At 36.9% G+C, this 16,807-nt stretch overlaps 1 protein-coding gene across 1 annotated transcript in view; it reads left to right on the forward strand.

The window, feature by feature from the left end:
* The first annotated feature begins 257 nt into the window (after positions 1-257).
* The window catches only part of atrn (attractin), a 171,314-nt gene continuing 154,764 nt past the window's right edge, over positions 258-16,807 (forward strand). The window contains exons 1-2 of the mRNA XM_015393339.1: positions 258-712; positions 11,830-11,913. Coding sequence (XP_015248825.1) covers positions 468-712; positions 11,830-11,913 — 329 coding nt within the window. The 5' untranslated portion in view covers positions 258-467. The remainder of the gene's footprint in view (positions 713-11,829; positions 11,914-16,807) is intronic.

Raw genomic sequence — 16,807 nt, forward strand, 5'->3', positions numbered from 1 at the left:
ATTATGTGAGCAATGGGGATTTATTAGCCGCCTTCAAAATAAAGGTCTAATGGCTCGGACGCTGCGGCATGTATATCGGTTGATCGTCCATGAGGAAGAAAAAGTTATGAAAGAGAAAAAAAACATAAATAGAGAAGCAAATAAATTCACGTTAAACTAATTAATATGTTAGCAATGGGGATTTATTAGCCGCCTTCAAAATAAAGGTCTAATGGCTCGGACGCTGCGGCATGACGTCACTTCTGGACGTCTGTATGCGGCTCAGTGCGGCGCTGGGAAACAGCCACTCAGTGATGGAAACTAAGTAACCAGCGAAGCTTTTCTTCAGCCAAGAACCTCCCTACGTCCTCCAGGGAAACGATACAACCGCGTCGATAAGAAGGGTCCCCGCTGGCTGACGGCTCCCCGGGTGGCTCTCCCCCGAAGCGGCGGACCGCTTGCCTCCAGCAGCCATCTTTTGTGACAGAATGTACGGGGAGACGCGCTGGGCCTGCTCGGGCTCCGGCTCCGGCCCCGGCAGGAGGTTGTTGATGCTTACAACTGCGCTGCTGCTCTCGGCCGTCGTGCTCCTCTCCGGGCTGCCGGCTTTCACCGAGGCAAAGGAATGCGACAAACCGTGCATGAATGGGCAGTGTAACAACGCCACGGGCAGCTGTTTGTGTTTCCCCGGCTGGGTTGGGGACCAATGCCAGCACTGCGGAGGGCGATTCAGGTACACAGATCACCAGACAAAGCTGCTTTTATCTCTAAGGCCGGCTCACGGTGAACACAGGAGCAGTTTGCTCTTATAAAAGTCCAGTGGAGCTGAGCTCCAATGAAATGTAAAACACTGCTGTCTGTCATACAGTGACTGGTTTATTACTGGTTCCTACCGACGTTATGAAAGAGAAGTGATGTAAAACTAACTTCACTATTTAAACACAACTACCTGGTCTCTTGCACTAGAATTAACAGAACTTTATACAATTATAGCCTCGAACTTTATATCTTTTTATTTTTGCACATCTGGAGTCACATCCTTGTTGATTCTTTCCACAAAAGTTCATCCTCTAGTCTCATCAGACAGAGTATTGCCACAATTTCTTCTTTATCTCCATCCCATTCTCAAGTCTGCATCCTTTTTTTTTCCAAGGTTGCCTTTTATTAGGCTTTATCCATCTTTCTATCAACCAACAACTCGTTTATTCCTCCAGCTCAGAGCTCCTTACTACAGTTAGTGTTTGGTCATTTGGTCCCATTTGACCAGAGAACCTTCCTCCACATGTTCAGAGAACTTCATGTTTTTCCTCTTCTTTCTCCTCCATCCTGACCTTATGTGTATTTATTTTTTTCCCTATGCAGACTAATGGAAATGTTGGCTCACCTGATCTGTGAATCTCTGCAGCTCCTCCAAAGCAACCTCTGTTTATCTAGTTATCTCCTTAAGCGGCTTTCAGGTTGAGCTCTTTCCATTTCCCAATAATAATTTGAGAAGTTCCCTTTAAGATGTTTATTGTATTTCATATGTAGATTTTTTAAATCAGAATTCCATCCAATTATTTTTTTCTACTTCTGTGGTGATTCTTCTTTTTGATCTATCAAATAGGAGTAACTAAGGCTAAGTTCACACTGCAGGCCTTGATGCACAATTCCCATTTTTTTCTGAAATACGATTTTTTTGCGTTGCTGTTCACATTTCCAAATATATGTGACTTGTATGTGATCTCCTGTGTGAACCGCATTCATACAACCTAAGTGTCCCGAATGCGCAGTAGAGGAGGCAATGTCATCGCAGGCCAGCGTGCTCTGTGCTTACGGAAGTAAACATGGATTGTTGTGCCGGAGCACGTCTAGTGATCTTTCCAAACCTTAAACCTTAAATCTTTTCAAGATGGTTAAACCTAAATACTTCTCTCCTCATTATTATCCACAATTGTTGTTGTTTTTCTTGCCACTTCTGTGTAGCAAGAAGAAGGAAGAGTGACCACTGTCTGATATTAATGACATTAAGGTCGGATGGATGCGGCCTGGCCGTTCAGACACAAGGTTGCATTTTGAAGAGATCCGATTCGTATTGGATTCAGGACCACCAAGTGGCCTGGGTCGCATTGGAAAAAATCAGATCTGTGTTGTTCAGACAGCCATGAAAAGATCGGATACAGGTCGCATATAAGCAAAAAAAACGGATTGGGGTCACTTCAGACTGCAGTGTGCACGTAGCCTAAGTTCCAAGGTTACTTCAGTTTTTTTTTTTTTTTTTTTTGGTCTTTCCCTGACTGATCTTAATCATTTTGTAAAGAAAAAAATTTGGTTTCTAGATGTAGCAAGGGCATGAGGAAGCACGTCCGGAAGTAATTAGCATTTGTAACGCCAGAGAAAGATGATATTAATGTTGACCGACTTAAGGGGGGATAGATTTTTATGGAAAGGTTTAAATTTTAAAAGAATTGTCAAACAGAAAAACACTTTTGTTCACTCTTCAGAATTCCTATTCCCTAAAGTCTGTTATTATTTGCCCTATTTCATAAAACTCCTTTAAAACCCATTCAAGTTTGTGGTCAAAACCTAATAAAGTTATTAATAACTCTTTTTAAGGCACAGTATTGGTGTGAGAAACTTCCTGAAACTGAAACATTTAAAACTCAAGGATGTACATTTTTTGCAATATTGATTTAAATGGAGGGGAACACATATTCAGATGCTGATGAAGCCACTTTTCTGTGGAAAAAGCTTCGAATTCAAGTAAAAAATACAGCAGGAAGTACAAGACACAGTAGGATGTGTCCCATTTTGGTGTCTTTTTTTTGCATCCCTCTGGTTGTTCTTTAACTGTTATGAAAATCTACATCACTTGATCTCATAATTCATATTCCTGGCAGGTTTATGCCTGTGTGAACATCCAGCCCAGATGATGCAAATAGTTGAGTTCTCTCTATAAGCTGTATTCTCAGTTTGGACAAATGCCTTTAAAGAAGTCAAGGGATTTTATTGCCTGGTTTAATGTGTTACTTCTCGTGATGCCATCTCAGCACACTGCCGTCTACTTATGCTGTAAAGTTGGACTTTCATAAGCCGTGTTGTGTTTTGTGTGCTCAGCAGTTGGTCATGGAATAAGAAAAGAAATCCCAACCAGCTGCTGGAGGCATTTCAACATATATTCTAAAGTTAGGCACCTTTTGGATAGGTTGGTTTAGGTTTTCGACAATATAAAACACGACTGGTGCTCTGATACACTCAAGTTTGAGTCATATTGTTGTGTCGCTATGGGGCAATATCACAGAGACCTGGTTATTGGTGTAAAATCTGTGTAAACAGCCTTGACATGTGGCTAATTGAATTGTTTTGTAGAGACCCATTAAAGATTCATCAATCTGTTTCGGATCAACTATTCTTATAAAATTTCTTGTCAATACTAGGTGTAGTCTCTTTAGGACAAAATATATATTTTTTCTGTATTATATGAATCAAATCAGATATAGGTGTCATAAGGAACAAGATGTCAAAATTAATAAAAGATTTTCTAAAATGCATCAAAGCAACAATTTTAATGTAATCTAACACATTTCCACATGTTTAGAAGTACTTCACTTTTGCCAAACAGCATGTCAAGAAAGTTTCTGCGCATTACTTATGTTTTTTTTTTCCTCTACATCTACAAATGTCTAAATTTTTAACAAAACCATTGCAAAAACAGCCTGGTGTTGCCTTTCCGTTATGATCGACCATAGATTTAGATTAGGTATCCTCTGGAAGCGTAAGTGAAACAAAACTACAATAATTAACTACGCCACAGTCATTAAAATGTTGTTTAAAATGCAACATATGTTAAACTTGCTGTATGAAATCATGTATGAATTTTTATCCGTTGCCTGAATCCAGACTGCATCAGGAGGTAAATCAGTGATTCTAAAGTTTCAGAGAAAAAAAGACCAGAGTGAATACTATATTAGAATTATATTTATATCCTGCTTTGTGAACCCATCCGGAAACATATTAACTTTAAGGTTTTGTCGTACATTAGCTGTGGGAAAGTGGAGCAGGTCTTGTCTGCTCTCTTCGCCCTGATATGCAAGGCTTTCAGATAGCTCAGGGTGCTCAAGTCCAGTCCTCAAGGGTTACCATCCTGTAACTTTTTGATCCATCTCTTCTCTAACACATCTGAATCGAAAGGCTCAATCCCCTCATTTAGCCCAGCAGAGGCTTGGTAATGAGCCACTCGTTGGATTCAGGTGTGTTTAAAAATGGGGTGCATCAAAAAGTTGCAGGATAGTAGCTCTTGAAGACTGGATTTGAGGATGCTAAAATGACCAAAAACGGAGGAATGAAGAGATTTTTCACTAATCACTTCTTTGAGACAAAAGTTGCTAGATGGGTCTGAAAAGTCATTAGATGTGGAGACAAATGCTGAGTTTGGATTCAGGGGCTGCGTCCTCCCAAGGCCAGATTCTGTGGCTTATTACATCACAGCGCGGCGCCGAGGCCTGTTCGGGTTGGAAGACTCCTCATTATGTGGCCGTCAAATGCAGCCTTCTTTTTTCCCGTTTTGAAGTACAGGTCCGGCGTGTCCTATGTAGCCTGGATATCCCATGATTCATTGCGCGTCCAAGCAAGCCGGCTTGTCCGTGCTCAGAGGAAAAGGGAAATATTCCAAAAAAGAATATTAAAAACAATCCACTGGACTTTGTTTCCAAGTTTTGAAGACGTTTCGCTTCCCATCCAAGAAGCTTTTTCAAATCAGAAGTGGTGAATATTGCAAGTGCAGTTTAATATAGTACAAGTATGCGAATAGTTCTGTCTGAACTTTAGTTGTTCTAAATGGTTACTGAGTCAGATATGTGGCAGATATGTTTGGCTTAAAAAAACGTCTGTCCCTGTGCAAATGGGTTTGGTTCTAATGTCTATGCAGTGTGGAGACCATACATATTATATAATTGATGAAGGTAATGCTGCTGAAGTTCCTTGAAAATGTTATTAGCACCGAGAACAGTAGTGAGAAGTTCGGCTTCCATTATTTGCCTGCTTTGTGTGTCAACTGTTACAGTTACGGGGTGACAGAGCTGTAGGAATGGAGAAAGCTGGACTGTTTGAATCCATTGCCAAAACTTTTCCGGCGTCCTTATTTTCACCGACCTCAAATGATCTGGTCCAGATAGACCGGGTCCCTGGAGGACGCAGCGACTGAAATGGAACACACCCAGAGTCACCAAGTTAACAACACTAGACTGTCTCCAGTTTTCTATCCCTAAAGAGAGTAGATTGAGTTAGCCTTCACTTAGCTTCATGTGCTAACCGGAAGCAGACAGTGTTTTTTTTTTTTAATAAAGTGAATTTTTAAATTTCATGATATTAATTTTAAACTTATTACGATTATAATGAATGTGTGTAGATATGCAGCATGCTCTACTAGATGCTTGACATTGTTTTAATATTCACTTTAACCATTCTGTGCCACGATCAGACAGATTTAGCATTTCATATAGTTCATTATGATTAAAGATAAAGTTATTTTATTTTTTCAATCAGACACTGATATTGATCCAATACCACTGTTGAATGAATTAACTGTATTTGTTACCATGGAAGTGAAGGAATCAGTAATGACATAAAAATTGTTTAATTAAATAAAGATAACAAATTAACACAGATCTAAATAATCAGGAGCTGCTGTGTGTGTTCTGCATGATCATGTAATCGGCACTGGAAACATAGAATTGAAGTGGTTGGATTGCTGTAATTATTGCTGTGTTCATTTAGGGAAAAAAATAAATAAAAATCAACCAGATTGGCATCTTACAATCCAATATCTGATCTGGTTATCAGATCGGTGGATTTCTAATTATCATCATAATTGAAACAGACACTTGAAGTCTAAATTCTGACGAGGAAAGTTGAAGCTCGCTGTCTGACTAGGATTTATGAATTCAACTGGCTGCACAAAAGCATGAGAGAGGCTTTTAAATTAACAATGAATTAGAACCTTATCTAGAACAATACTTCCTTTATTTTTGATCTTTTCTGCTAGCTTTAATTAGTTGATTTATAACCGTTTTTTTTTTTCATGGAGCCTATTGGTCTGAATCTCTGCTTATCACTGCATCTCTAAATGCTTTACACTGATTTATAAAACACCCTACTGCAGGGGTTTAAATCAGTATCAAGTTTAATTGTTATGGTTCTTAAGGAATAAAACTCAGGAAATCGCACCTCTTAGAAAATATTCAGCTTGTTTCCTGTGTTACTTTTATTAGTTTTACTCCAAATTGTGTCCATAGTGGTTATATGTAGCGTTGATACCCATAGACGGATCAGATTAAATTATAAATTATAAGAACAAAAGTCGACTTTATTCCTCATGGTTCACAAAAACAACCCAAAGGCAAGCAATGATATTTTATTAGTGTGAGGGGATTTTATAGAGTTCTCTATTAGTGGCATTGAAATCTCAGGCCGCTGTTCTTCTGCAGAGGGACACATTTCATGAATCAGTTCCTTGTCTGTTTGACATAGAGCCAGTGTTAGCATCTGGTGTGTGTTTACATATGGGCACTAGCTCTTGGGCTTTCTGATGCAATCATTGTGTAGCGATGTACCAGTTTGGTGCCTTTTCCTCTAAGGTCTGTTTTCAGTTTCATGTTTTAGGTAGCCTGTCACTGTTGGGTTTCTGGAAGCTAATAACAGTCTTCAAATCCTTAGTTTCCATTTTTAAACTTTAAGGCACCAACATTTTCTAGGATTGTTTTTATGCTTGCCTGCTCGAAGTTGCAGGTTTAAAATGTGTTCAGATAAAAAAAAAAAAAAAGGTCCCAACCAAAATTCCCTCTGATTTTCATGTTTTTGCACATATATAGCTCCCTGAGTTAACTGAGGACCACTGAGCCACAAAACTTATATAAACCTGGGATCATAGCACGTCACATGGTGTATTAAAAGAATAAGCAGTTTTCATTAGTTTAATTTTAATTTAAGTTATTTGGCCCGCTTAAACTGAAAAAACTAATAACTTATTTTTCATCTCCAATAGTTGTCCAGATATGCCACCTTAAGAGTGTTCTTAATGCTTTTTTGATTTGATTTATTAAACCAAATCATCTTTCACAATCAGCACTGGATGCTTTTAATGTAGCACACATATCCACTAGCTGTGAGATCTCCTTTAGCTCCTCACATCTAAGCGCTGTAGCCACCATATCTCAAAATTATTCCTGTTGGCGTTTTTTTCTTCATCACGTACTTGAATTTAGAAAAAAAGAGACACATGAGGCATTGCACTGCACGGTGAACAGGTGCTACTTCAGCTGTGAGCTTGTTGGACAGCAGGGCCGTTACAAACTGCTGAGCTGAATTGTTCTGGAAGCCTAGATTGATAAATAATTTGGGTCGCCACATATTCTTCTCAATGCTGGATTATTTATTTGGATGACCTGAATTAGGATAGTTGCTGAACTTTTTTTGAAGTACACTCCAGTTTTATTGAACATGTTCATCCAAATACAATTCTTAAATGTATTTCACAATGATGCAGTAAAAAAAGTACTGGTCTATATGATTTAGTTAGTTGGATTTTATTTTGTGTGCTGCATAGATTTTCTTGTACATTGAAAATGCGCTAGCTGTGTGCCGTTGCAAAGCGTACTCCTTAAAGGGAACATTTCTCCCAACTAATTCAAAAAAATCAACTTTGTCCTGTTTTTATTGGGGACAAATAAAATGATTTGATAACGATGTTTGTTTACTTGCACCAGGGTTCATTCAGAACAGATCCACATTGACATGTTTATACTCGTAGGTTGTAATTGTACCTGTGCTGTGAAAATGAACAGATGTGGAAGTGTTTGAGGTCCTGTTCAGAGGAGGAGCCCCAGGTGTTTTTGACAAACTTCTCGTAGGGATAGTAGAATGCCTCTACCTGCATAACCAGCAACAGAAAAGCACGTTTGTGCATTAAAGCTATATAGTGTGCACAAATTATTGTTGGAGAGATTTTTCATTTAGACAGATGGGGAAATTGCCTTTAAAGTTAGTTGAAGATAAGTGGAGAGTTTCATAGCATTTTAAATCTGATTTAAAGGTTCATAGTTCCCTAGATGATATTACAAAATACTTTTTAAACCAAATGGAAAAAAAAACACCTAGTTTTATGTTCTCTAAAGGAGGACTGAAACGGACCAAATTTAGAATAAAAAAAAGAAATGTATAAAATGCCCAATTAGTAAACCAGTGCTCTTTATTTTACCAGTGAGCTAAAAACCTTGTGTCTTTTTTAATAATATCCTATATTTAACCATTTTTTCACTTGATCTTCAGAAACTCTAGTTCCTAATAACTGTTTTTGCGCTGTCCTTTTTGCTCCCTTCTCCATGCAAGGCGACTGAACAGAGGCCTTGTTGCTTTTGAATGAGGCTTGATGTTTACTCTGCTCTCATCATTGCAACACTGTCATTTATAGAGCTCTTGTCTCTGCTGCAGGGAAGCTTTTCTCATTAGAATGGGCTGCCGTTTCAATGCCTGTCTAAATATTTGGCTTTCCTTGTATCCATCTCCCCGCAGAATATAAACATCTGCTCAATTTTTTTTTTCTTCCGTTCTGTGGATATTTAACATTTGGTACTTCAGTTGTTTTATTTTTTTTTTACTGTTAATTAAAGATTCATTAAGAATTTTTATTTTGATCAGACAGACACTAGGCTGCTCATAAACTCAAAAGTAAACATAAGTGCTAGCAGAAAGGGCTACATATGGCAGGTTTTTTATGTGGAATTTCCTACTGGCTCAGACTTAGAATATAATAGAAATATTTTTATTTATTCTCCCTTCTTGGGGAAGTTGAAATGTAGCAAAATATTAAAATAAATGTGCAGCAGGTCAGTGTCTTTAAACAAAAAATACAAATATACATACAAATAATAGCCGAGATCTAAACTGGGGTTGGTTATTTGATTGTGTATGCAATATATACTCAATAAAGTTTTCAAAACACAGACACTAGACCTTTGGTCATGTTACATTTAACTTGAGTAAAACACCAACTTTCTCACTCCAGCCCTTTCAAGTGGCAGAAATAGACTTAATGTTGGGTACTGGAACAAAGAAGAGAAGATGGGAGATGTAGCTAGCCTCCAGATCCATGCAAGTGAGCTAGAGCAGCACTTTTCACAGTGAAATGCTTTTTTAATGGCGTTTTGGCAAGTTTTGACGAGAGAGTACTCAAAGCCCCAAAATAAAGCCTGGAGCTAAACATGCACAAGCTAAAAATCTAAACAAAATCACAATATTGTTTGAAAAAAATTTCAATTTTCGTTTTAGTAAAAATCATACAGCCCTTATCTAAACAATGATTGAGTTTAAACCTGGTGGGACTGATGGCTGATAGTGTTTGCAGAAGGTACCTGTCATCAAGGCAGCCGTTTTCATTAGAGATGCTTAAAAAGGACTTTAGAGGGAGGTTGGATGTTGCATGTAAAAGGGAAGCTCCTGCTTTTAAAGCTGTTGCAGAGAACCGTACTTTGGTTTTCTTAAGAAAAAAAGTTTAGAGAGTAACTTTGTTTATATATATGTGTATGTGTGTTACAGTCTATGTGTGTGTGCAGCTTACTAATTCTGAATTTCTTGTTTCACTGCACTGAAATGACCTCTGTTGTGTAATAGCTCTGTATTGATTCCTCTATTTAATTAACTGTTGCTTAATAGCATTTAGATTTCCAAAAGGACATGCAGGTAAAAACAGATATATAAAGATCCACTCTCCTTCCACTGCCACAACAAACATGTAAAATTAGTTTTTTGCTGAATGTTTACTGCCATATCATAAAATTTTATAAACATCGTTGTTTATAGTGCTGACGTGCTGAATTTATGGGCTTCAAAGATGAAAAAGGCATCATTCAGGGGATTTTTGGGTCATGCTGTTAAAAGTTTGGGATAATTCTATCTAACGCAGAGCTGTCATATTGGGTACAGACCACTGGAAGATATTAACATTCCATTCTAAACCAAATAAAATGACTAAATTCCCAAATTCATATTCAATTTTAAATGTTTATGGTATGAAAAGACAAGGGCTTCATTCTTTGCCTAGCAGAATCTTTGGGGGGTTGGTTTTACTTTAGCCTGCAAAAGTAAAGTAGTTTTTAAATAAAAGAATTAATCTGTGGGACCATTATCAGCTTGATCTTTTTGATCTTTGAACTGAAGTTTAACTTTGAAAATTGTTTAAGACCTGTGAAATATTTACAGAAATCAGAGCTAATTTGCTAAGCTGTTTCTCTCCTGAATTAAGCCATTTAAGCTTCTACTGCTGTCATTGACCTCTTACTTTCCTCTAAGATGTGACACCTGGACCAGTGCTCCTTTGTTTCTTTTGTGTGGCCATTCAAACCCTCAGTCGGCCTCAGCAGAAGGCTCCTCACACTGATCCTGGTTGTGAGGTTTCTTCTGTTTAAGGGAAATTTTCTCTCCACTGTCTCAACATGCATGCTGAGTGAGAGGGGTTGCTGCAGAGTTAATGACACAATCCTGTAGAGCTAATCCACGATAGCTTGCATTGACATCGCAGTAACGGCAGGTCAAGTAGATTCTGCCATCAGACTGCTGAACTTTTCGGAAAAAAACAAAAAACAACCCCTCTAAATCAAGTCACTGACTCTGCATCACACTGATAACGCCAAACCAAAATGCTGCATATTTCCACCCAATATATTTGTCTTGAAATGCTCTGAACTTCCGTATCAATGCGTTTTGCACCATGTTCATCTCCCACAATGTTTACATTTGATCACTACTGCACTTTATGAAATAGAAATGTTCATTTCACTACTAAACTGCTGCTTATTCACTGTCTTAAAACTGTACAAAAACGAAATTTCATTTTGTACACACACAAAATGACAATAAAAGTTGTTTTAGTCTAACATCAATGTCAGATTTAGCATTGGAAAAACTAAACACTACATTTTTAAACTGAAAAGTCAAACATTGAAAATGCAAGCACTGAAATGTCAAACTTATAAAGGTTTCACGGAAATATATAATTTTTATTAAGCGGTATACATGATGTTAACTGAAAGGTTGCCTACGCAGAAATGTAAGCCAGTGAAAACCAACCTGTGATAAACTTTGGGTAGTTCAGGGAGGAAGTTTTCTCTAAAACAAAAGCTTACAGCACACTTGTTACTTAGATACAAATAACAAATATAATCAAATCTGGGACCTATGAGTTTTTTGCTCTCCAGAAGCACTCTGTTTTTATAAGTCTTGTAAAACTGTAAGAATACAATCTGGTTTCCGACATAATGGATTTAATCTTTGACCGGCTCCTTTAGCTAAGGAGCCAAGGCGTGTGCAGCTTTCTCTGCAGACTTTAAGGTGACAGTGTTGTGGAAAACAACCGTCTGGGTGTGTTGGCAGACTTGCTGTGCCCTGAGACCTACATCATTAGTGATACTCTTACTCTCTGGTGTTGGTGAGCTCCTGTCTGTTGCTGCTGTATAATCAAGACATGAAGCACCAGGCAACAACAGGCTATTCTGGACTATTAACAGCATTACCAACTTACATAGTCATCAGACACTGTTGCTCCCTGCCTAAAGTGACGTAAAGCAGCAGAAGTTAGTGTTTACCCGCTCTCTGTGATTGATTGACTAACTCTTGTGCAACAGGGCTTTTTTTTTTTTTAGGTTGTATTGTGATGCAATATTTACTTATTTGTGAAACTATGGAAATACCACTATTTACCATTGTATTACTTCTTGTCTGTTTTTTTTTTTTTTTTGTATTGAATTTGAAAGGTTTTTGTTTAAATTTGCACATCAGTATTTGTGGATTTATCTCATTTTCTTTATGTTTCTCCTTCAGGCTTACCGGACCGTCTGGTCACCTGACGGATGGTCCAGGAAACTATCAGTACAAGACCAAGTGCACCTGGCTCATTGAGGGACAGTAAGTACAGTGAAGCTGTCTATCATTAAGCAAAGCATAGCCTCCGGTAACACTTTAAATAAGCTAGGTCCTTAAAACACAAATATGTTTTGAACTGTGCATGTTTATTTCTCATATTACAAGGAAAGTTGTGTTTTTTTTCTTTTTTTTCTTTTTAGTTTTTCCCAAAAATATCTATAAAGTATGGCGTATTTCTGTTGCAAATCTTAGCTTTGCTAGTTTGTGCTCATTCTGCTTTGCTCAGTAGCTTAGTCCAACCAAATGGATAGAATTTTGAAAGAACTTCTTGATCGAGGGAAAACTCTGGTTTTCAAGAAAATGCTAATTAATTAATAGTTAGTCGATTGCGAAGATCTATCAACTTTGATTTATTCATTAATTGCTCATTTGGATCCCTGGTAGAAATCATAATCTTGTTACTTGCTCTAAAAGTCAAAGCGTTAGCTCATAGAAATTAACATTCCTTTGTTTGTTATCCCTAAGGTGTTACATGTGAAGTCCCAGGAGGCAGAGATGTGAGATCTTATTTAAAAGTACTGCAAGGTCCAGATGTTTGGATCATTTAGGCTGTAAGAGAACAGGACACTCAGGAGATTAGCTGTTTCAATCTGTCTTAAAAAAACCTGAAAAATTTTCTTTTAAATCTCACCGATCTATAAATACACACAGATAATTCTCATTTAGTAATCCTTGATTGTGAAAATAAGATGCTTAAATCACTTGTAATGTCAAGCAACTCATAAATTCCTTTGTATTAAATGAGTAAAGATTTTAGTGAAATTCATTTTGAGTAAAAGATTTTTACCAATGGGGAATTATGGGAAAAATCTACAAAAAATGACCTGGTGTCCATTAGCAGAGCTGCAACTAATAAGTCCTTTAATAGCAAAATAATATTTTTAATTTACTGGTTCTTCAGCTCTAAAAGATTTCCAGATCTCTTCTCTGTTGGTACATTTTCCAAATTCAGTACCAGTACATGTTTAACTGAAACCTTCAAGACTTCATGTGAGGACAGCTCTGCATCATCAGACACATCCTTATTGTAAATATGAAAATATTTTTTAGCTATAATTTCAAATCTAAAATTGTACCTGAAATGTAAAATTTTAACAATTTTAAGAGTTTATATGCCAAAAGTTTTACATAAAAATCCAGGAAAGTTTTTTTTTTCCCTTGTTTTTTTTGGGATGTACACAGCAGTGGTGGCTGATGGAGTTTTGGGTTGTAAATTCAAAATAGACGTATATCCAAAACCAATAGTATCGCACCAGTTATTTATATGCACATTATAAAAATAAAACATAATTTCATGTATAGGTTTACTTTTTCTACATAAATGTTGCCCTTCTGAGTCTTTGTGAAGGCAAATCTGTGTTTTGCATGGTCCAATATAGTCAGAAACCTAAAATAAATAACGTACCAGTTTGATAATTGAGAAGCTATTAGTCAGCTTTATATTTTTTAATATATATCAAAACTATTTCTTTTCAGAGAATGTGTTTAGTTAATAGCAACTATGCACATTAACAAACATGTAGAAAAAGTACACTATATTATATTATTTTCCTTGTGAATCCCAGATTGTTTATTCCTCTTTGCCTTTTCTGCAAAGGGCCATAAATCAGTCCTACCTGTCTTTATCCATGCTGGGTCAGATCCTAAGGTTTAAAAAAGGATGCAGGAAACGCAGAATAAAGTGGTAGCCTCGCTGCATGCAGTTAGCCAAGCCTTCTTGCTAAACCAGGTCCTGAAAAAACAAGATTCTTTCTCTTTTACCCGCAAAACGTCTGCACCGTGGCGGGAGGTGATGAGCAAAGACACTTCCTGTAAGCAGAGCTCTCCTATGCCTTTGTATTGCAGAGGAGCTATTGCTCGTTTCCAAGTTTTAACGAGAGTTGATGGGCAAAGATTTTTGCGCCCAGGGCGGAAATACATCACCAATCTGACGAAAAATGCAATGACGCTTTACTAGTCATTAAAGATAAAATATTTATCTTACACATCTAAAAAGATATACATTGACATATTTTGAAATATTTTAAACGTAAATTTAATTAAAATTATAAAAAAAATATATATATACACATTTTTTATGTCTTAATCTGTGTCATTGGGTGGATGGGGCAGCGCTCTAGCTCCCTCTATTGGCCAGCCACCACTTTTACACAGAAAAGTCAAAGTTCTTTGTTCACTCCACTAAAATAATGTCTTATTAAACTGAAGCACAACTGTTTAGAATTAATGCCAATATTAGTATGTCAAAATTTGAAAACAAAAATGTTAGATTTTATATTCTGGAACTTTAAAGTTTTTACCAACAACCTAGGCTTGTATTCACTACCAGCTGCCATTAACAGGGGCAGGAAATCCCTGAGAGCTTGGCCAGTTTGAGGGAACGGTCTCTGGGGATCCCCAGTAACAACTCCCCCCCCCCACTATCTGTCTGCTCAGGACGGCTACAGAAGATATCAAAGTAGAATCATAATCTTGCTTAACTGCACTGATGAAGTTTTGAAGTGGAATTTCTTTTTATAAACATCCTAAAACTACTTCTTTCCCAATCTTTTAACAGTTAATAAAGCTAAGCCGCACCTATCTTTCTCTCTCTGTCTCCCATTGGGTGGGACCAAAATACGCTCATCTAACTGTAATGTGCATAAGTTTCCATGATGAGGCTTCCGACGCCTGTTTGATGCTTTAAATGCATTTGGAGTGAAAACAGCATAAAGTTGTTTAACATAGTGAAATAGTCCTGTTCTCATTGTTACAGCAGGTGCCCATTGAGTGTTCCTGCCTTTTGCCATTCTTCCCAGATGTGCTACAAACCTAAGCAGGAGTTATTCAGCAGGCCCTGGTAAAATCCAAGCAGACATTATGGCTTAAAAAAAATAATCTTAGAAAACAACAGAAATGATTCGCTAACTGAATCTGCTACATATGAAGAAGAAACAACTTGACGGAAGTTTTTGACAGGTGTTTCTTCAAGATCAATCAACTCTGAAACCAGAGGTGTGCAGTTATGAAGTATATCTACAGGGGTTTTAAATTGTCAAGAATTCGGCGATCCAATACGCATCATGATAATGTCTAATGGTACAATTTATACAGATTTATGTACATGCATTAACAAAGAAAACATATTGCCATTTTTATGATAATGTAGCGCTGGAAAATGTTGTTATACCACAGCATTTCATTCTACATATCTCCTCAAATCTGACCATTCTATGATTTTTGCTTTAAATTATTTCAAAACTTTTTCAGTGTTTAATACAGATTAGATGCATTTACTTTTAGTTTCATTAGGCAGCCAGCACGGTATTGGATGCATGTCGTTCTACACCATGGCTTCGCTGCTATTCTAATTTCAGATGGATCGTAATGTTGAAAACCTGTTTTTTTTTTCTGGCCAAAAGCAGGATTTCTACAAATTCTACCTCCATTGTTTTTACTCAAGTAAAGGATCGAACCTTTTTTTTTAAATCAATCAATCAATAAATAATCTATGAATGTATCTGTTAAAGGGACAATATTTTTTTTAATATAATCTGTATTTTATTAACAACAGAAGGTGACATTCTTCAATTTTCAATATAGAATTGAAGTATATGCGTGGGAAAAACAGAATACTGGCACATAAGATATTTTTACCTTTACTTGGGTATTTTTTTTAATTACTTTGAACAAATCTGCCTAAAAATCAAGTTGTTTTACCAAAGTTTATGTTTATTGATCTGCTTTGTCTCCATTTGCTAGCATGCTAAATAGAGCTGCACTGCTATCTCATCATTGTAGTTTCAGGAATACCAGAAAAAACTATCCATTTATTTTTGTTTTTGTTGTTTTCAAATCATAGTTAAATCATAGTTTTTGTCTTCTCCTGAATCAGAAGCTTCTGGTGTTGATAAAAATGGCAGCAAACTCATTGCAGGTATTTTGTGTAGAGTCCTTTGCTGATGATTAGGGAAATGCTTTTTGTGAAGCTGATGGATGAAAATTGGGAACAAATTAACTGTAAATCCAATATTGTTGGTTTAGGTCAGCATATCTGCCTCCCAGGGGTTGGATTGGAAGAGCGAAGCCCACAAAGCTCTGCCTACAGATTTATCAACTCTAATAAATAAGTCCAGCATGTGTCAAATTATAGAGGCTCGCTGATCAAAGGGAGCCAACCATAAAAGCAGCATTACCATCAAGATGTCCCACTTTCTTCATGCTGTCCAGAATAAGCCCATTCTGTACCGTGAGGAAATGTTCTGCTTTATCAAATCACTGTGACACTGTTCATCCACAGCACTAAGAGTGTTTAAAGTATTTGCACCCCTTAGAATTTTTAACAATTGTTTATGTAGCAAAGCTACATAAATCAAACACGGACATTCAGAGGCAGAGAGAACCTGATGCTTTTTAAAAATATATTTCAATATGAAAATGTGTGCTATACATATAGTCAGCCCCATTTACTTTAACACTTCTTTTCCTTTTTCTGGGAAAACGGAATCCAAATGAGCGCCTGCAACAAGATTTACATCTTTGTTCACAGATCATCTCCATCCAAGCTGGCTGAGTTTCTGGGATGGGAGGAAAAATCGTATTTTTATCATATAATTTTATATTTTAAAACGTATTTTTATCTTTAATGGCATTTTACTTTAGCTCTTTGTACTCTATATAAGCTACTGGAGCCAGAATTTTCCTGAAGGAGTAATCCTAAGGGATAAATAAAATGGAGTCTAAGTCTAAATCTTCAGTTAGTAGATGTGAATCTTAAAGGGATCCATGATTAGTTTTAATCTGTTATTTATATATATATATGTATATACATATATTCTTTTTTCCCCCCAGGTAATTAGAAAAAACTGTGAAAATCCTATAAGCTGTTAAGTTAATA

The sequence above is a fragment of the Cyprinodon variegatus genome, unplaced genomic scaffold (genome assembly GCF_000732505.1).
Source record: "Cyprinodon variegatus isolate N-32 unplaced genomic scaffold, C_variegatus-1.0 Scaffold637, whole genome shotgun sequence".
Classification (NCBI taxonomy): domain Eukaryota; kingdom Metazoa; phylum Chordata; class Actinopteri; order Cyprinodontiformes; family Cyprinodontidae; genus Cyprinodon; species Cyprinodon variegatus.